At 32.6% G+C, this 21,928-nt stretch overlaps 2 protein-coding genes and 1 long non-coding RNA gene across 3 annotated transcripts; 1 reads left to right on the forward strand and 2 right to left on the reverse strand.

The window, feature by feature from the left end:
* Nucleotides 1-1,690: 1,690 nt before the first annotated feature.
* LOC110695999 (AP2-like ethylene-responsive transcription factor PLT2) lies at nucleotides 1,691-5,912 on the reverse strand. Its single transcript, XM_021873256.1, has 8 exons — nucleotides 5,129-5,912; nucleotides 4,284-4,770; nucleotides 3,866-3,948; nucleotides 3,591-3,599; nucleotides 3,378-3,466; nucleotides 3,076-3,149; nucleotides 2,821-2,948; nucleotides 1,691-2,731 (listed from the first exon to the last, which is right to left on the reverse strand). Exons 1-8 carry the CDS (start codon nucleotides 5,274-5,276, stop codon nucleotides 1,941-1,943), a joined length of 1,809 nt encoding a protein of 602 aa, XP_021728948.1. The 5' UTR covers nucleotides 5,277-5,912; the 3' UTR covers nucleotides 1,691-1,940.
* Nucleotides 5,913-12,007: 6,095 nt separating this feature from the next.
* LOC110696000 lies at nucleotides 12,008-17,760 on the reverse strand. The gene is made up of 2 exons (XR_002506236.1): nucleotides 16,943-17,760; nucleotides 12,008-14,220 (listed from the first exon to the last, which is right to left on the reverse strand). It is a non-coding gene; the product is annotated as an uncharacterized LOC110696000 (long non-coding RNA).
* A 1,372-nt stretch (nucleotides 17,761-19,132) lies between these two features.
* On the forward strand, nucleotides 19,133-21,490 carry LOC110696001 (protein slowmo homolog). The gene is made up of 2 exons (XM_021873257.1): nucleotides 19,133-19,300; nucleotides 20,702-21,490. Exon 2 carries the CDS (start codon nucleotides 20,709-20,711, stop codon nucleotides 21,264-21,266), a length of 558 nt encoding a protein of 185 aa, XP_021728949.1. The 5' UTR covers nucleotides 19,133-19,300; nucleotides 20,702-20,708; the 3' UTR covers nucleotides 21,267-21,490.
* Nucleotides 21,491-21,928: the final 438 nt, after the last annotated feature.

Here is a 21,928-nt window from a genome sequence, read left to right on the forward strand (position 1 = left end):
TATCCTAAGATGTATCCTCTATGGTCTCAAGAATTTTCACCACCGGGCCCGTAACATCAAAAATTTCTCAAAAGGTGTGGATAATAGCTTTCAATTTTGAAATTTTTTAACTATTTTTCGCCCGGAAATAAAAATTCCGAGATGTTTACCATGGTCCCTAGTACCCTGCGGGAGTCTAATTGGGTGGGTAGAACCATCCAATATGTCTTAAAACGGTCAATTTACCCGTTTGAAACTTGAACCGATTTCGTGAAGCGAAGCTTACCACGGACATCTTTTACAACATATAATGGTCATATACCGTTCCAAACGTCATTATATGACCCTAAGATGTATCCCTTAGGGAGTTAGGGTCTCAAGACTTTTCGCCACCGGGCCCTGTAACCTCAAAAATTTCTCAAAAAACGTGGATAATAGCTTTTAATTTTGGATTTTTTGACCTTTTTTCGTCTGGAAATAAAAATTGTCGAGATTTTTACCATGGTCCCTAATATCTTCGAAGAGTGCAATTGGGTGGGTGGAACCATCCAATATGTCTTAAAACGACCAATTTACCCGTTCGAAACTTGCACTCATTTCGTTAACTGAAGCCTACCACGGACATCTTTGACAACATATAATGGTTATATATGGTTCCAAACGTCATTATATGACCCTAAATGTGTCCCCTAGGGTCTCAAAATTTTCGTCGCCGGGCCTCATAACGTCAAAATTTCTCAAAAAACGTGGATAATAGCCTTCAATTTTGGAATTATTTGACCTTTTTTCACCCGGAAATAAAAATTGTCGAGATATTAACCATGGTCCCTAATACCCTACGGGAGTTCAATTGGGTGGGTGGAACCATCCATTATGTCTTAAAACGGCAATTTACCCGTTCGAAACTTGCACCGATTTCGTGAAATGTTGCCTACCACGGGCATCTTTGACAACATATAGTGGTCATATATGTTTCCAAAAGTCATTATATGACCCTAAAATGTATCCCTTAGGGTCTCAAGACTTTTCGCCACCGGACCCTATAACATCAAAAATTCCTCAAAAAGCGTGGATAATAGCCTTCAATTTTGAAATTTTTTTAACCTTTTTTCGTCTGGAAATAAAAGTTGCCGAGATGTTTACCATGGTCCCTAATACCCTCCAGGAGTCCAATTGGGTGAGTGGAACCATCCAATATGCCTTAAAACGGTTAATCTACTCGTTTTCGTACACGCCTCTTGCATTGGCTATAAGTTTTCATGTGGCCTGTACGTAGCCTGATAATGGTCATATTTGGCTCGAAACTATATTATCAGACCCCGGGATGCACCTTGTAATATTCCGTGAAATTCCGACACCGGGTCCGACACCTCCTAAGTTAAAGTTTTCTAATATTATTTCCAACAACATTAGTTCTAGGTAGACAATATACACTCTACATGCTAGATATTAGACTATTTTTATGTAGGGGGTAAAAACAAATACTCATATATTGTTTTTGGAGGTGATAAAAGTCAAAATTTTCTATTATCATTTCTTATAACATGGTTTTTACTTTTAAATTGCTTATACTTGTACACCATTTTGGCCATCTACAAAATTTCACTTGAAATATCTTGGAATTGAAGAAATTAATATACAGGGTGCTAAAATTATTAGAAAATGGACATTTATCAAACATTAAAATGAAGTAAAAGTTGCAAAATGAATATATAAGTGAACCATAATCTCTCATTTAGCTTTCCCATTGAAAATGAACCTATCCATCCGCTTAACATTTAGCTTTTGTTTTTCTTTTCTTTTTTTTTTTTTTTTTATAAGGCTTGATTCCAAGTTTAAAACACAAGAAAAATAAAAATAAAGCAACTAAAAATGTAAGTCTAAATCCCTTCATATTCCCCCTCCTCCATGCAAAAATTTGTCAACTAACAATGCAAAATCACCCCTGAGTTATTTGGTCATCACTCATTCCACATTGCAAAGACTCCATTATTCGATCCTTGGACCGTCTCCGTCGACCACCCTGCATAGCTTCCTCCACCACCACCATCAGAAGGCATGTCATAGTCCACCTTCACCAATGCAAGAGGCTCATGAGTATCACCGGGTCCCACAGGGTTGCTCGTCGAGGAGGCGGACCCCATGCCATTGATCCCGGCCCCGCCTCCAAGGTAGGCGCCACCACTATAGCTCCCACTTGAACTACCATTGTTGTTAGTATCAATTACACCAGAGTTTGAGCTCATGTTCATAAACCCATGTAGCAAACTAGGGTTAGTTTGGAGATAATTATTGTACATGCTACTAGGGTTTGAGTAACTTGATTGTTGGTACAATTGTAAGAATTGAGCTTCTTGAGAGTAATGTGAAAGGGAAATGTTGTTACTTTCTTGACCATGGTTGTTTTGTAGGGTTAGCAAGGGTTGTGGTTGGGTGTCTTGTTGGTGGTAAGGTAGTAAAGGGTAAGCATGAGTGGCTTGTTGGTGGGCCCCGTACCGACTCGAGGTTGAGCTACTAGCTCCATATGGGTAAGTACTATTGCTTAGGGCAAGCATTTCCTCCCTCTTTCTAGAAGATTCTATGGCTTGAGCTTCCTTAAGGCGCTTGGCGGCTCCTCCTCCTATGGGTAGAGTGTTGCTCTCTAGGATGGCCTTCACATCATACCGGCTCATGTCGAAGTTTGTCACAGCATTGAGGCCTCTAAACTTGATGGCCGCAATGTCATAAGCTTCCGCGGCCTCCTCTTCTGTGCCTGAATAGAGGTTATCAGTTAGCTTAGTTGGTAAAGTCTAACACATTCGTACATGACAATAAATATTTACGAAATTACGGAATACTTACTAAAAGTTCCCAAATAGAGATCTTTGTTCCCCGCTACTCTTCCGATTCTTGCTTGCCATCTCCCATGTTGATGGTGCCTCGTTACACCACGATAAATTGATGCACCTCTAGAGAATCCACTACTCTTCCTATAATACCATCAAGATAATTATATAAATAAGCAGATAATTAATGAGAAAAGGTTGAAGTAATTATTGCAAATAATCAACATTGCCATACATACTTAACATGGAATTATAATCTAAATTCACATACCTTCTAATAGCTGCTACGAATTCCTGTCTAGTCATGTGTTTCATGTCCTCTACTTCTTTCTCATAGTTGCTTATCTACAGTCAATCATTGTCGTTGACCAACAAGAAGTAAAAAAATGCATAAGCATTCCATATAAGTGAATAAGGATTAATTATGTTACGTGCAACTGTCCTTCTCATAGTTAAATATGTATGGTTAAGGCCCAGGAATATGTTTTAACTCTAGTTTTTACTAGTTATACATCGAAAAATATATAAGATAGCAAATAATAACGAGCAAGTAATTATTGAAAGAAACTCAACTGGAAAATTTGTGGTGGTAGAAGTTCCCCAATACTTGATTGCAGCTAGATCATAAGACCTTGCGGCCTTCTCTTCCTTATCGTACCCTCCTGTTACATATCACACGTTGTTATACGTTGTTGTACATCCGATTTTTGTTCTTTGAAGTGAAGAAAAGAGTAATATATAAGGCATTTAATTTATTTGATTTAAGAGTAACTTATTTCTACTCACCAAGATACACTGCAGGAAAGTGTACGTACGTCAAAATTGATACCACCAATTACAGTCCAACATGCATGGTTATCAACCAGGAAAACAAAAATAAGTTAGTAACATTCGATAATTAGTCTATAATAAAGTATAAATTTGGGATTAGATCGATCAAAATGCATAATCCTTAGCATTAGCATACATATATATTATTGTTAGATTTCGGAAAAACTCCTCAGATTAAAAGAAAAAATTGTAACGTTGAAAATAATAAAAGGAAAGATAAAGAAAATTACCTTGACGACCCTTCCTTGATTGTCCTTCCCTTCTACAACTATTATCCCAAAGATGAGCTTCATATCTTCCCGTCCACCTATGCCTGTGCTACCATTTTTCTAATTAACTCTACGTACCATAAATAACACGAGTGTAACATAAACATAAAATAAAACGAATCCATATTGACATATTTTTGTGAGCGCGCAATATTCCTCTTCAATTACTAGACCATCCAATTATTCGATTAATATGAGGGACAACAGTTAATTTATAGAAAGAAAAAAAAAATTATCCTAACAACCTCACATAGATTTTATAAGAAAATGGACCGTCTATACCTCTACTTTATAATTGTAATTTTGTTGATGTTGAAAGGTACATAATTGCTAATGGTCTATATATATTTAACCGATAGGCTAAAAGAATAATAATTACCTAGTAACACCTCTATAAATAGAAGTTCTTTGACCAAAAGTATCAAGTGTCCTCCTAGGAGTAGCCTCAACCACAGGAGTAATCGCGGTGGTGACAGTGGCAGCAGTCGAGGCAGCCCCAGTGGCTGCGGTGCTAACATTGTCACCACTCGTTTCGCAATTATTAGTGCTAGAAGGTTGTTGTAGCTGCTGTTGTTGCTGTTGCTGCCCACTACTTCCCATAGATAACGTTAATGATTGCAAGCAGTTATTCGAGTTATCTTGGTATTGATCATATTCGCTAGTGTTACTAGCTGCTGCCACGGTGTTTTGCACCGCGAGTAACCCGTTATTGCCGGAAAATAGATAATCTGATTCACTGCCTTGGCCCATGTCACTAAACGCTGAAAGATCCGGCGAATCATGGTGACTCTCCGATTTTCCTACTCCTAGGAAATCTGCTATCTTAGGGACCTCGTTACCGCCTTGTGAGTTGAGCAAGTTCCATTCTATGAACAAAAAAAAGAAAAAAAAAAAAAGTTAAGAGTCATTTAAGTACTAGTCTAGTAAAAAGATAAAGAAAATGCAAAAAATTGTCATTTTTAGCATTTTGTACAACAAATTATACACTTTTAGTGATAGTAAATGAGCTTATTGATGGTATTGGATTATATTTGAACCTTGTATATTTAGTTATGTACTAGCTACATGTATATATTTAAAATTCGACATTGAAAAAAATAAAATTGACAACAATTAATTATTTAGGATCAGAAATTTTTTTTTATAGATATAGATAAAGATATTAATAATTACGCACTCATTATATATATACTTAATTAATCCGTAAAATAATATAAGGTTTACCTTGAGCTTGGCCGAAGGGGTTGTCAATGTCGGAGACAAGGCCTAAGGAGAATTGTTGATGAGGTTGTGAATTGGTGGATTGAAGATGTGAAGGATGAGTAGGAGAAAGAGGAAAAGATAGCCAATTGTTTGAATTCATTGAGCTCATAAAATAGTTATAAACTTATAATCTTCCACTATTACACTAATAATTAAGCTTAATCACTTTGTAATTCACCACTTTCTTGATGATAATAACTTGAGCTTAATAAGCATCACCAAATTAAACCTTCCTGCATCACAAATCAACAAATAAAAATATAAGATGAAAGTAATTTAATATAACAAAAACTAGCATATTTATAATAGAGTATATGATGAAGTTTAAAGATTAATTACCAAAAAAATCCTAAAAAAAAAAAAAGAAGAAGAAAAAAGGATTAGGGTTTACAGTTTTACACCATATATAGTACTACCTCTCTACTTAACTACTCACTTTCTCTCTCTAGATTTAAGGAGAGAGAGAGAGAGAGAGAGGGAGGAAAGAGAGGAAAAAGAGAAGAAAAGTGAAAGAAATGCATGGTACTAAATATGCTTGAGAAATTAAAGCTAAGTGTTTGATTAATTTCAAGAACAAAATTAAAGTGGATATTATTTTTGGCAATACCAATATATTTGTAGCTTGAAGTTGTTGTTGAAGTCTTTAAAAAAAAAAAAAAGACTTTTTTTGGTGGTCTAAGTAGTAGTTTTGGATACTCCACATTCCAAAGCTCTGATCTAACTATTAAGAAGAGGGAGAAGGGTTTTGATGATCTTAATATATACTAATGTATTTATATATAATTAATCCAACATTAAAAAAAATAAACTGATTAATTAAATATGAAGATACATTCGTGTCTTGCTGCTGATAAATTGGTAGTTCCACCTCAGACTTATTTTGTGTTATGACAAACCTGCAAGTCCAACTGCAAAATTCCAATCCCTTTTATCTAAACTCGAGCATGTCATAAGGGACTATACCATTTCTCACTATCTTATTATTATGTGAGACGTTCAAATTATCCTTAAACTTATACTAGTCACTTTGATATCATAATAAATTTTACTCCATTTTTTTGAATTAATATTGCAATTTATTGATCTACGTAAATCCCTACATTATTAAATAGCAAATATACGTGTTTTTCATGTCACATATACGATATACTCTTAATTAGTGATTTTAAAAAAAAAAAAAAAAAAAAAAAACAGAGTTATAAGAAGTGCAAATTAAATGATGTACATGAAATTTAACTTTAATTACTAAAACATCATTTCTCAAATCTTTTACCAAGTAAACTAGTTGATCATCCACATATAATTAAGTAGTTAATAAATTAAAGTGCTATATATAGTTTAATAATACTCGTATATTATTTTCTTGTAATTTTTTTTTTCTTATTATGAGTATATTTTAAGAAGCTATGAGAGAGTAACTAGAGACAAATTAAGTTACTATAATAAGAATAATACAGAAGTAATTAAAGCAAGAGGTGGGAATGAATTAAGAATAATACTAATTGTTGATGATAGTTTAATTAAATTTTCTAATTAAAGCTATAAATTTTGCAAAAAATGTCGAAGCAAGTTGATCAAGTGTTGGAACTCTCGACCTCGTAGAGTGCAATAAATGACACCCCAAACCCCAGCATTCCCCACTCTCAGCAAATCCTCACTCTCTCTCTTAATTCTTAGCCCTATCTCAACTATTGTCTACGCAAAGTAACCGACTTTCTCTCCCAAAATATCTGTCTATATTTTTATCCTTTAGTGACTAAGCTTATTCGTCAACACATACTCTTAATTGAATGGTTATTGTATCACAAAAAAGTTACGAGTAAAATTTAAAAGATACAAGTATAAATGATGATGGAGAGAGTAATTAGGAACAAATGAAGAGATATCTCTTTCTAATAATGTTTAATCATCTGTTGAATATTTCTTATTTAGTAGAGGAAAAATGTTTTTTTACTTTTCATAAATTAATATAATTCTATTTATAGAGTATTAACCATATAACAATTTTCAATTATGCTCAAATTTAAGTCTACTTTCAATTATAGTCAAATTAAGTCCAAGTTTAAAAAAATTTATTGGTTATTATTGCATTTAGAATAACTTAGTATTGATATTTTAAACGAATATATGTGTAAGTATTAAAAATACGAAATACTCCGTATTTGTAATAATTACTATGGCATGATGACCGAAATAGAAAACCTAATACAATTATTTGTATTATTAATGGACAATACCATGATGCCTAGGTGGTAAAAATGAGAGTTTTATTTAAGAACGAAATAAAAACGCAGTAACTAGTCTAATTAAGAGTAAATAGGGCATAAGGAGATCTCTTGAATAGGCACCCACACCAAAGGCCAAAATTGTAGATCCCCGAGTGCTTTGCATGGGTTGAAGATGTGTGCGTACGGACGTCAATTATTTTAAAACCAAATTAAAAATTAAATAAACTCCGACATATTAAATATTCAAAGAACTGCAAATAAAGGAGTAATTTTTACTCTTATTCAAAACAACACAACCATGAACTGTTCCCTTCTTAGGAAAAAGTAACAAATTAAAACTAAAAAAATGTTACTCGTAAGATTTTTATTAAATTAAATTAGATTCAAAAAGAGAGAATTTAAGAAAGTTCAAAGGATTTCATTTTGATTTTCCCAAGTAGGAAATCTGTTGACTGCCTAATTGAAATCCGCGATCGTCAAAGGTGAAGCCCTCATTAATTTAATCTACTTAATTTACAAGTACTTAATTAATTAATTTTTAAGTGATTTATTTATAGTTAATTAATTATTATTATTAATAAGAATCCAATGCATGCATGTCTCCTACAAACTACAAGCTTCTCCATCAAATCCTACCACGCCTAATTAGAGACAAAATAACATAACTATTTATCTTATGTTATTGCTTGTCTCACTACCCTAATGTAGATACTATCAATTTTATGTTTTGCATAGCTTTCATATTATAGAATAAATATGTGATACAATTGTTTAAAAAACTACCCTATATCATAAAATGTACTAAAATGTAACTACATGTACATATAACATTAACAACAACTTAAATTACCTATAAGTAGGAAAAGTATTTCATTGTTAATATTATTATCTAGTTGCATGATTCGACTCATGGTTTTATATTTATTACAGTACGAGTGTATATTTTTACAAAGAACGTGATACATATCATAAAATGGATTCATATAGATGTGATATAATTGGTGCAAAGTATATTATATAGATTATTAAAATATATTACGTATGTATTTTCTTTTAAATGTTTCGGCTTAAAAGTTGGAAACTAATTATTTCCATTTTATATTTTTATTGTATAAGAGTCGTAAATTTTATAATAATGCATCTTTTTCATTCCACTGATCAAATTGATAACATTTCCCCAAGTAGCAGAACCCCTAGCTATTGGCGTGGGAAGCTTTATATATACTGAACTAGCTAGATTTGTTCATATTATTCTTAAATCACCCTTTTAATCAGAACATTACATAACATGATATGCATGCAAAATTAAATAATTAATCTCTAATTTATATACATATACTTGTATATACAAATAATTAACCTCTAATCTATACACATATACTTGTATATATGAACACTGTCAATAATCTTTTTATAAATAAACTGCCGCAAAATTATAAAAGAACCCATAATTTAAGGGTCAAAATTATAAAAATGATTCTACAAAATGCGTGTCAGAATCCTGACATAATTCTAAGAATTGAATGCCTTATTTTACTATTCCATGCCTAATTATATGATTTTGCTGTTATTCTACTCTTGTTTAGTAAAGTTGCATCATTAAATATTTAAATGTGATGCTTGTGCTATAATTAAATTACTCTTTGTCTTATCTTTTTACTAAGGGCATTTTATTATAGCATAAATTCAATTGGATATCATCAAAAATTGAGAGACATCTATCATTCACAATATGAACTACTAATTAAATTACGAAAAATGCACTGCGCGTTACATATTGGTGTATGTAACATAGGGTTTTCCATGTAGTTAGCTATAATTGAGCACAAATATTATAATTATACCGGCCTACAATATCATCCCTTAAAGCAAAAGAATTACGGAATACTAAATTTATAAATAAGACTATCATATCCTCATACTAACATGATATAAAATTATACTTGTATATATAACGAGGTTAGTATCCCTTTCTTTCAACAATCAATTTTAATTCTAACGCATACGTAATATTATATTTAATTATAACAAAAAAACGAACGCACGTAAATTACAAGAAGAAAACAATGACCTGGTGGCAGCTTCTCTGCTCTGAATTGCACAGTAATTATCACCAAGATCAATCTAGCAAGACCAAATTTAGAAATTTATTATTGTGGAGGAAACATTTTTTTTTTCTCTCTTCTTTCTCTCTTTATTATGGAGTAAAATTTTGAATAAAATCCTCTCATATTGTTAGATTTATTTATATATTAAAAATTCAAAATTAGATACAAATAATAGTGATGAAATTCTGATTTAACTTATTCAAATTCTCCTTTATTTCTCACTCTATTTCTCTGGTTTTGGGAAATTGTGTGAAGAGATAAAATTGCAGTCTACTTAAATTAAATACACTTTACTGAGTCTTTTGACGATTTATTCTCAAAAAAAAAAAAAAATCAATGTTTTTAATTTTACTTTTTTCTAAAAAAAAAAAGTTGCAATAGTTGTGAAAATGAATGACACGTGTCAGTTAGTAAGCTGGAAAGAGTTCTAGTGGTCAGCAACCAAATCAAGCCAATGAGGAGGTGTCTGCTTTCATTAATGTCAAAAAAATGCAAGAAACTAAACTTTGACTGCCACTTTAGGAGCCAATTGCTGTTGTAAGTTTCATGCAAATCACCTCCAATGGCATCACTACTTTTAGTATGATCAAATCTAGTTAGTTAGTAAAGACAACCATATCTTTTATAATTGTGTACCAAGTTCCTTATCTCTAAGGAAAAATTTGATTTACATGAGTTTGTTGAGATCACCACATTATTTGAGATTGTAATTACTAAAATGATAAAGTAATTCATGCGAGACAGACTTGTTTCACACTTACACTAATGTTATGTACATAATATAAGGTGTTGATCATTTGATAGTCAAGTGATGCTGCAAATTTCAAATGTGACGAATGTATGTTTGTATTGATAATCATTTACACATATTATAGTAATATGGTGGTTTTGAACTAACGATTTTATATAACATTATACGAAATAAAGTAAGTTCTAACTACACTTCAAGCCTATAAAACATACATATTAACCAATAGTATTTAACTATTATTAGTGTACAAACTTATACGTGCTTCCTTTTAGTATCAAATTACAATTTTATCTCAAAATCTCATCTTGACAAAATTTAAATTGAGATGTCATTGTTCGACTATTTGAGGTTAGCAAATATTTAGCTAGATATGACTAACATAATCCTACTAACATGAAGCATCTTTTAAGTATTTAGTTTTTCTTTGAAGATTTTGAGATGTCATCATGATTGACGAAAGGTTTAATTCTCGATTTTATAAGTCACTTGGAATGAAAAACTACAATCTAAATTTCACAAATTGTAATTTGGGGTGCTCAAAAACAAACTTAAGCTTTGGCACAAACTCTACAAACTTGAAATACTAATAAACGCAATACATCATACATCAATAATAATACTCCTAAATCTTTTTGTTTTTTAATGTGAAATATTATGATATTCTAATTATAATAAACACAATAATGTTAATATTAGCCTGAAAAAATATTGGAACTTGGTGCAATAGATTGGACAAAGTTTGAAAATGTGCTCAACAAATGAGGGAGGGCATCATGGGAATTAAGTAAACAAAAATTAATTGGTGGGAGGAAACGCCGAGGAATTGCTCGTGTCGCCTCGAAATATCATCCACCCATCAAACTAATTTAATTAATTAAAAGTTAACAATTTTTTAAAACAAATTTAGTTTTTAAATAAAAAGAGGCAAAAAGGTGTGCAAGTTTAAGAAGAAAGTTTGTCTGGTTAAGACTTGAAAGAAGTGGATCTTGTAGTTGTACTGTTGTTTAACCTCTCACAAGATCAACTGCTGTCATACCTATGCCTAATTACCTATGCCCCTATTTTTAAGGTTAGGGTTAAGCTAAGCTAACTAGGTTTGTTTCCCCTAAGTTTATCTCAAGATGAGTTTCTTAATTGCATATATGTATGTATGTATGTTACTCCACATACTATATCAGATGCACATTGTTTTGTGTATGTATCAATAATTGGTGGTGTGTGTCCTACATGTGCTTTACATATCATGTGTATATGCATCTACAATGTTAACACTTTACTATGTATACCAACATATATATCATACGTCTAGATTGTTAACGCTTTATTTACCAGCATTTATATCGTATGTGTATAATGTTAGCCGAGTGCATCCACCTTAAATATGTGGTAGAATTTGCAAAGAGCAACTTCACTTAATTGAAAATTTGAAAGTGTTCATGTTCTTTATAATTTGCTAACCCTGATTTTTGGTGTATTCACACTTCACAATACTTTAATCACTTTCTTAGATGAAAAAACAAGTACTTTCTCTTCTCTGTTTGATGGTCAAAGTGTATGTAATGTCTATCAGAAGTCAATATGGTACAACTTGAAAAAAAACGAAGGAATTGCCATTTTGCAGAGAACCTTGATAATACAAGCAACATAAAAATCAGGGACATGAGATATGCATAATAAGGGCACTCTTTTATCTTTCCAAGTATGATAGGTTAACTCAGTAATTAAACTCAGTGCAATTCTGCAACAGTGTATCTAAGATAACGAGGCTCATACTTTATTCATGCTACAAGGTACTGATTAAAACTTGATAATTTCGAAATCCTGTAATTATATGTTACAATATTTCCCGTACATTAATCACTATGCAAAAGACACCACATTCTTGGTTCTCTCCTAAAATATAACATAACATAACATAACTTCTAGTTGTTGCTTAGTTTCAAGAGACATACATGTATAGCACCATGTATTGCCTTGTAAGTACTCCGTATACGTTAGCCAGGTTTGTTGGAAGCCACCACCAAAAGAACAGGTCGAATACATCAATAAAAAAAAAATCAGAATCAAATTAAATGTCGAATTCAAGCTGGAAAAGTTCGAAACAAAAAGGATTAGAAAAGATAAACGTAGCTGTATATGAAAATAAAAACTGAAGATAAGAGGTATAATCATATTTAATACAGTATACAAGATGTAAAGAACTCTCTACAAGATACGAGAAACAGGAAGGTTATAAATTCAGTGCACAACTAGAATGAATACATAAGGACAATCAGGAGATTAATTCAACTGGGAGTAAGTGTTGCAATCATTATTTGATCAAACTGGGAGAAATTAAAGCAGTTCTCTATGACTAACCTATAGATTTCTGCAAAATTCCGGGTTAAAAAAGATCTGTATTCAGCAACAATGGCCATGTGCATGAAGCTATATCAAATACTATTAGCATAAGGTGAAGCAACCATTTTGGCGTCTTGATTACTGGTCAAGAATTGTGGTTCTCTACTTTCAAGCATAATGTCGACTAGCACGTGAGCTGCTCGTGCTTAGTAGAGCAGCCACGTCATTGGTTGAAGTACAGATATCCACAGATTTCAAGACACAGCAACTTAGAGAAAACGATAGGTCATTTAATTAACACATACAAGCAAATGACAGCAATGGTGGTAGTTTAGATTTGAATGTGGGCATCAGTCGTAATTACTAATCCACAATCAGGTTGATGATGCTTAAACAAATGTTTCCCTCATCGACAATCCCATGAAAATGGTAGGAGCTTCTCAATATCGATAGAACATATGGGAAAATGAGACTTTAGTAGTATTTATTACTAAACAAGTGGAATATCTGCAGGGCATGTGCATGGCATTGTCTTGTTCCAAGCAATGTACAAAATTATATATCACAGACCACACATTTAATTATAATCTTAATGCATATAAAATATCATAGATACACCTTGGTTAAGGAGAAAAGAACTTCCTCAAATTTGACTTCATGCATCTGTTGATGCATAGACATTTATGCTTATGTTTACTTGCATTTCAATATTTCCCAACTGAGGGAGTTTTTTTTGTTATAGATGTTTTAAAAAACAGTTAACTCTCACAAGTCACAATCAATAATTGAGCATATACTTCTAAACATCTCATCAGATTTAACTATACATTACATCATAATTGAGTGATACTGGATATTCCACGCATACGCATACACAGAGACCAAAGCAACTAAAAAAACAATATCCAATTAAATTTATGATCATTCAACAATAGTAAAAGTCACTCGGCTCTACCACCTATGCAAAATCAGCAGAAAGTCTGTACATACGTGAAGTAAATACAGTTTGTGGCAATTCTCAGCAGATAACTTCAATTAGTCTGAAATATGGAATGTTAACTTACTCTTAATAGCATAGGCAAGGTTAAGTTAAAATATACTGACATAAAATTGGTTTATCTGATATCCTGCAAGGCACGGCATCCAACTTTTTAAGTTGATAATTTATTGATCATTTATTTTATTCAGGAACAGAAAGTTCGTTATATCATCACTAGTAGATCAAATTATCTGCTTTTTATTACCATTTACCACCAGCACCGCTAAACTTAAAATATCTAACCTATAGATCTGAACCCCATAGCACAATGTCCCAGCAAGATATAGACGAAAAATTAGGAACACCTCAAGAACCAAGCATGGCAAGCAAGCAAGTAAACAATAGTACAAATAAAAGTATACCAACATCTGACTAATGAATCTTCAGTGGAGAAACCAAAAATAGTAGAAATTATTTCTGCTCTAAGATTTTAACAATGCAAACTGCAAAGCACCAAAAGTAACTTCAGGATTTTATTAGGTACAAGTCAGACAGCTTACCATAACAGTTCAGTAGATTATCAGCTTTATATTCCTTCATGTACACAGAAGTCCCTGACAGTGTGACACAATCATCCTGCTACATCCCTGCAGATAAGAGATGGAAAGCAAAAGGAAAACTTCTAGGGCAGACTAGATAAATTAGGCAGTGGTCACAGATAACAGTCAAAAAAATATAAAACCATACTGACAAATATGGAATGTACACAGTTCAGGTAGGTGAGGTATTGCACAAAAGTGGAGCAAATAGAATTAAGAATCATCTTAGCCAACCCTAAAACTTGTATATATCTTCTCAAGCGAGGAAGCTCCATAACTTTACCTAGGGTGGATTTCTTTAAGTGCATCTAATAATTAATCGGTTAATGCTCTTTAAGAGCTACTCAAAACAGATTATTAGTCATCAAGTCAACTGCAATAATGGAGTTAGTAATGCTTTTAACTCTCCTTCCCCTGCAAGCCTAATATCAAATAAGTAAATAAAAATAAGAAGAGAAAGACGGATAAGCAATTTGTAAACTTGGGAGATCCATCGTTGAAGTTCATGATGTTTCTTAATATACAATGCATGAAAAAGTAGGGGCTCATTGAGTGCATTGCCCTAAACATTCTACATTGACCACTCAACAGGAAGAAACTTCAGGGAAAGAAGGATTTTACTGTCATTGAATGTCAAGAGTCTCAAGACATGCAACAGCAAAATATCTCTTTCCACTGCAACATGCTTATTGAATCTCTACAATGATAACATCGTGCAAAAGAGGAAGGGCTTATTATATTTGACTTGGCATCTTCAATTTTGTCCACCAGCAACATACAATAATACAATGCAGAAATGGATTCATGAATTAATCAACTGACTGATGGATTAATATATGTAGCATGTTGTTGCAATAACCATAAATTGACAATAATCAGTTTCACCGAACATGTAGTTGACAGATTAATATATGTAGCATGTTGTCACAACATCCATAAATACCACTTAAATGGAAAAATCGATTGTATTCCGTCCATTGTTCCCCATAGCAACTGGGGATCAAAAAGCACCATTTGACAATAATCAGCTTCACCAAACACTGTTAATAAGGTCTCCATGATTGTACTAGCACACCCTCCTAAAAATGCATACGTAGTTCATTACTTAGTCAAGTAGAGCTCAGGGACAGGGAGACTATAAACTTCAGAACGGATTAATTAACTTAGTGAAGATACATATTTGTTATTTTTACAACACGGTTTACTTACAACTGAAAATAGCTATGTACAATCAGTGAATTAAAATTTAGGTTCACTTAAATAACTATATTAATGTGTGGCCAATAATAGAATATATATAGCACAGTATACCAGTGATTGTAGCCTATAGAAACAACATGACTTTCAGACAACGCTTCTAAGACCTTAAGTGTGGCATAAAATTGGCCAATAATAGAATATATATAGCACAGTATACCACTGATTGTAGCCTGTAGAAACAGCATGAATTTCAGATGACACTTCTAAGTCCTTAAGTGCGGCATAAAATTATGAAAGCTAGTAACAAATGACATTGGAAGCTGCATTCCATAAACTCAAATAAGGGAAAAGATCCATCAATCATGAGACCAATATGAATCAGAAATCATATAGGGACATTCCCTTTTCAAGAATGAAGATGCATCTATATCTATATTTACAAAATTACAAATCTTGACAAGCAGCTTTATAGAGCAATATTACAGTTACCCTGACACCAGAATACAGACATTAGGTGATAGAGTGTCTTGCTGGTGCAAAATGTTTATAGCACTGGAATCCAAACATCGTAAACCAGAAATCAATACTCTCATTAAAACCCCAACAAGTCATGATAGATGTAAAATGATTGTACCTTCATGTTTATGAGGCAGCTTGAAGTCATAGTTCATATAACTGAGTAGTTAGTACTGTTGAACATTAACAATAATACTATTCCTAATTCATTGATCACTAAAAGAGGAAAAAAACACGATTTCGTTCTGAAAAAGAGAGGAAGGAAAACAAAGTTTGCATAAAATGGAGGACTACGAAACTCTTAAGCAACACAAAATCTCTTGTATACTGGAAAATCACAATGTACTCCGTATTTCATTTAACAAGTTCATCAGCTCAGCAACTTCACTAGATTGAAAACTACTTCACCTTTTGCAACCAAACTTCCGGAACAAACTTTTTAATAATCATTACATACATACATACATACATACATACATACATACATACATACATACATACATACATACATACATACATACATACATACATACATACATACATACATACATACATTCAGACATCCCAAAAACATTCGTCGGTGAGATTAATTCTAAATTGTGGATGCATTTGTGAATTTCTTCCAACCTAAAAACTTAATTACAATCTAACACCTGTAAACTTACAATTATTAATACACTCTACCATAGAAATCACTTTTATCAAGTATAGCCCTAATTATCGCGAATCATCTTTTCAATTCACCAATTCTGATAAATTATGCCCAATTGCTTGTATTAGGACAAAATACTTTAGCTATACATAAGTTAAAAGCAAAATTCAATGCACAATATATAGCAAGTCAAAGAAATGAGCAAAATTGTTCATTACCAAAAGGAAAACCCTAATTTAAAGTCAATTCGAACTCTAATTTCTAGAATTAAAGATTTGAAGCTACCGATTGCATTCAAATTCATCGAATGACGGAAAACCCTAAAAATGGAATTTGGAAAATTAATCAAACAAAAGCTTAGCAAACATTAAAAACACTAAAATCAGACGAAATCTAGCTTACCTGAGATTGAAGAAGCACGAAGAATTCGTCAAACGACGAAAGCTCCATTGATCTGCCATCTTTCTCTCTCTTCAAGTCACCTTGTCATGGCTTTGCTTATTGTTGGTCATTTTTTTCCAACGTTTGCGTTTCCCGCCAATAAATTCCGCTTGATAGATGAATATGTACTTTCTCCGTTTTGTAATAATCGACTAGGTAAATGTTGTTTCCATTTTAGTAGGGCAAAAAATTCAAAATGATGTGTTGAAGAGTGTGTTAATTATTCTGAAAGAATATGAAATATGTAATTTGGCTATGATATAAAATTTTCACCAACTAAACTACTCCCTTCATTATCTCATTTGTACTCAATTAGGATAGAGTCACATTCGATCGGTGATGAGGGTGGGATCAGATCGACAAAAATATTAATACACTATTAAATACACATATTTCAAGCAACACAAATAATTTCACAGTTCTACTTACATAATATTAACTCAGCAAGGTCAAAGTAGTTAAATAGGAAGTACATATTATAAACACATAGTCAATCCCCGTCCTCTAAAAAAAAAGTACTCTTAACATAAAAATACAACAAAAATAATTCTCATTGCCACAATGATAATTCCATATCAAATATCAATAAGAAAAACGTGGTGTTCACTAAGGTCATGTTCTCTTCAGCTTAATTTCCAATTCAGTTCAACTTCAATCAATTCAGTTCAGTTTAATTCCCAAATTTGTTCTCTCGTAAACAATTTAGTTGAGTTTAGTTCAGTTCAATAAATCAGGACAAGCCATAAGTTTGATGCCCATTATTTCATCAAATCCATATCTTGCACCATTTGATCATATTCTTTGAATCACAACTACAAGTACGGGTGAACATAATAATTTAGATGAAAATTTAATTAAAAATTACAAGTTTAGGTATTTGATCAATTCATCATTCAAGATTTATTGCAATAAATTCAAGTTGGTCTTAATTTGTCGCATTAGGGTTGATTTTGTTGCACTTCATACGACAAACGATTTAAGGTTCACAACTGCTCAAGAGCGAGATAGGCTTGAGATTTAAAGAGCTAGGAAGAATTATTGGCATCTATGTAAATAGAGTTGTCGCTTAAAGTTTTGAGAAATTATAGTTTACTTCTAGACTCAATTTTAAAAGTAAAATGCAAGTAGGAAGAAAATAATAACTTGAGTCTCTTGACTTTCCTATAAAAAAAAATTACAAAATTGTGCCCAATTTCAACTTCTCCCTTTACTTATCTATATCTATACTTAGTATTTAAAAATTCTAACCGGAAAATACACATGTCTCCATTCTATTACACTTTTCTAGCTTCTTTTACACTAGATGTGCCACAAGTCTTCTTATATTTTTTAAAAATATTTTTTACACTATCTTAATTATTTCATTAAAATTATATTTTCTTCTCTCTCATACACGCTTCATATTCATCTCCCCTATTCAATTCAACATTTTCCTTTTCTCTTTAATTTTAGTCCCTTCACCTTCTTTTTTTAAAGGCTCATTTTGAATTAGAGCCCTAAAAATCTAATTTCTTTAATTATATTTTGATTTTAGATTACACATTACACCCCATAATAATTTATTGGTATTTCCATCATTACCTTTCAACACAACTTTTTATAAACAACCCGTGCATTGCACGGGCTAGAAGGCTAGTTCTCGTTAATACTGTAATGTGCCACGTAGTTGCTTTTTTAATTGCGCCACATCACCTTTCCAACATTTTATGGTGCCACATCATCACTCAAACAATCTAAACCATTACCCTCAATCTTTTATAACAAAGGTGACTACTTAACTAGCTTAGCCAATCATTAGCTATGTCAAAAAAAAAAAAAAAAACTTATATAAATACATACTACAAGGCTACAAGCCTACAAGGTTTAATTAGAAAAAAATTACTCAAAGACGTACAAAGACAATTTCAGTTTTAAAAAGTCTTTAATAAAATTTATCGATTGCACGTCTACAACACTGTCACAGTAACAACATAGGACAACGTCCAGACTACTCACTAATTTAGATTGAAAAGAAAGAATAAGAGATCTCATCGTTAAAACTCACCTAGCGAAGATTGAACCCCAAACTCCCGAGGCTTCCCATCTAGTCTTTCCAAGATATTGACTGCCATACCAAAAAAAAAATAAAAAATAAAATAATAATAATAATAAATAAAAAAAACAAATGAAAAAAAAGTATTACTCCTCAAGAAACAAAAAAAAAAACGGTTTCTTTTAGTTTGGGTTTGCGACGCACAAAGAAATTCAGCTCTGCAGAAATCCACTACTAACTCATCTCTACTTTGATCTCTCATTTTCAATCTTCCCAAATCTAACAAGGTAGTTCTTTTTCTATTTTATGCAAACAATGCTTTTAATTTAATATCTCGTATGTTTCTTATCAATGCCAATCTTCAATTTTTGACTAAATTTGTTAATTTTGACTATTATTTGAATTAATTGATCATTTAATTTCATAATTCGTTGATTTCTTGCTTTTTGGGTTGATTTGGGAGCTGGATTTGTGAGGAATCGTGGTAAAATTTCGCCATTGTTAGTCATTGATTTGGTGGTTGATGCGGCGGAGCTTTCCAATTTAGGGTTTTTTTCGTAGGATCTTATAAAGACTATAGTTAGATTAAATTTAGCAATTTAAATTTAGTCAATTTTGTGTTACTCATGCTTGATTTTTGAAGAAAGTCAATATATAAGCGCGATTTTTTTTCGGGTTTGTGTATCTTGATGATTGTAGTTGTTGGGTTTTGGCTAGCTTCATCCGAGAGATTTCAGAAGCTATTTAGACTAGAGTTGATATGAAAGAACAAGAAATTAAATGGCCTTTAGCTGATCTTGAGCTTGTATGTAAGAGTTTAAACCGGCCTTGAGCATATGTATTATGCATTGCATTCAAGTCAAGCCTCCTTTGAGCTTATGAATTTAACCCGGAAAAAGTTAGGGTTCAAGCCACTTGGTTATTCTTACACCCATAATTGACTTAATGGACAAGGTTGGAGGAGAGATGATGAAAGCATTCCTGAGATTGTTGGCTTGCCTCATCGGTTTAAAATCTATGTCAGTTGCAAACAGCATGTTAGTGTCTTTCAATCCCTTAAATCTCATTTAGGTGGAAACTTTATCAATGTTTGGTGTTATGTGTCTTGATCTAATGCTATATCAATCAATCAATTAAAGCCTTAATCCCATAAGTGGATTTAATCATCTAATGCTATAAGTTAGCTTATTTTTTGAGGTAGTACATAAAAATAAAGTATATGTTTTTGAGCGTTTTATCTTTGGATTTTGGAAAATTGGCTTTGGATGGGTGGTTGAGTCCATAGTCTTTCTTAAGATTATCGACATATTGATATATTGTCACCGTGAGTTGTTTTGTTTGATTTGATAAACCCTGATATTCTTTTTTAAGTTTAGAGTTCAAGTTAGGCATAATTGTTCATCCATTTCCTTTTGTAGCTGTAGGATTTAGAATCTCTTTTGTTTTGTTCGTGTGCTGAATTCCTCCTGGTCCGCATGTGTGAGTTTCGACCACAAATTGTAAGAAATTAGGGAGTAACAAAGTTTTGCTGCTTTCTCAATCTGATTGTAGCCTTGTACTGCGTGCTTCTTTTATATTATGATGGATAATTTATTAGTTGCAACCACTTGGAATGTGTAATGTGTATAAGTGAAATGCAGAAAAATATGTATCGAATTGTTTCTTATTTAAGTTTAATCTGTCCACAGTGGAGTGATGGTGAAGGCTTACAAACAAGAGCATGTCTACCAGCATCCATGGGAAAGAGTGACATCTGCATCTTGGCGCAAATTTTCTGATCCAGAGAACAAACGCACTCTCTCTCACATCCTTGAAGTTGACACTTTGAATAGGAAGCTTGAACCTGATACTGGGAAGCTTTACACCACTAGAGCAATCACAATCCATGCTCCTGGACCATGGTTTATTCGCAAGATGGTTGGCCAGGATATCTGCCATTGTGTTGAATCTACGGTTGTTGATGCTCAATCACGTTCAATGCAACTTATTACTCGGAATGTTAGTATGCAGAAGTTTGTTGAGGTTGAGGAGAAAATACGGTATGATCCTCACCCTGACAATCCCTCTGCATGGACTCTCTGCAGACAAGAGACTAGCATCAGGATAAAGCCATTATCAGCCCTTGCTTCAATGGCAGAGAAGGTGGAGCAGCGATGTGTTGATAAGTTCTTGCAGAACAGTGTCAAGGGCAGAGAGGTTATGGAGAGAATGTGTAAGTATCTTGAAGCTGAATCTAGTGGAATGTCCATTTGATTCTGCTGTTGATCTCTTTTGATTATATATTTGCTAGAACAAGGTTCTGAATTATAGACCCTTTTAAGAGGAAATAGAGATAGAATATTCGAATAATGTATAAGCATGAGCTTAAAAACTTGAGAGCTTAGAAACTAGAAGTCTTGTTGGACTTGCCTCAATTTTGGAACCAATATACTTTCCCAGTTAATCTAACATGATTATATGAGTCAGCATTCCTGTTATTTTTTGATACGAAACTGTTTTACAAGTTAATACTTTTTGAAATATGGATGTTAGACATGCTTTTGTTTAAGTACACAATTATGTGGGGTCTTGTTGATTGATTGAATGGAAGGTTTCATGTTATACATATGATGTAAGCATTTGAGTGATTTGACTATATTATGAGCATATGATTGAAACAATGGTACCGTCTGTGTTTATAACTCATAAGGGACAATTTTTACTGGTTAATTCCTTTTCCTTATACAAGGTGAGCAGTTGGTTAAATTGATCTAGTGAATCAGAAATGGCGAACCTTATTTGTTATCATTGGAGATTTTGGCTAACTTGCATACATTATTTTGAATGCTTTGTGCTTATGCATATTAAATGGTGTTACTGTTTCTTAGTACCATGGACAATTTGTGAACTTTCACAGGATTAGGCCTATATGACTA

This window comes from Chenopodium quinoa, unplaced genomic scaffold (genome assembly GCF_001683475.1).
Source record: "Chenopodium quinoa cultivar QQ74 unplaced genomic scaffold, ASM168347v1, whole genome shotgun sequence".
Lineage (NCBI taxonomy): Eukaryota > Viridiplantae > Streptophyta > Magnoliopsida > Caryophyllales > Amaranthaceae > Chenopodium > Chenopodium quinoa.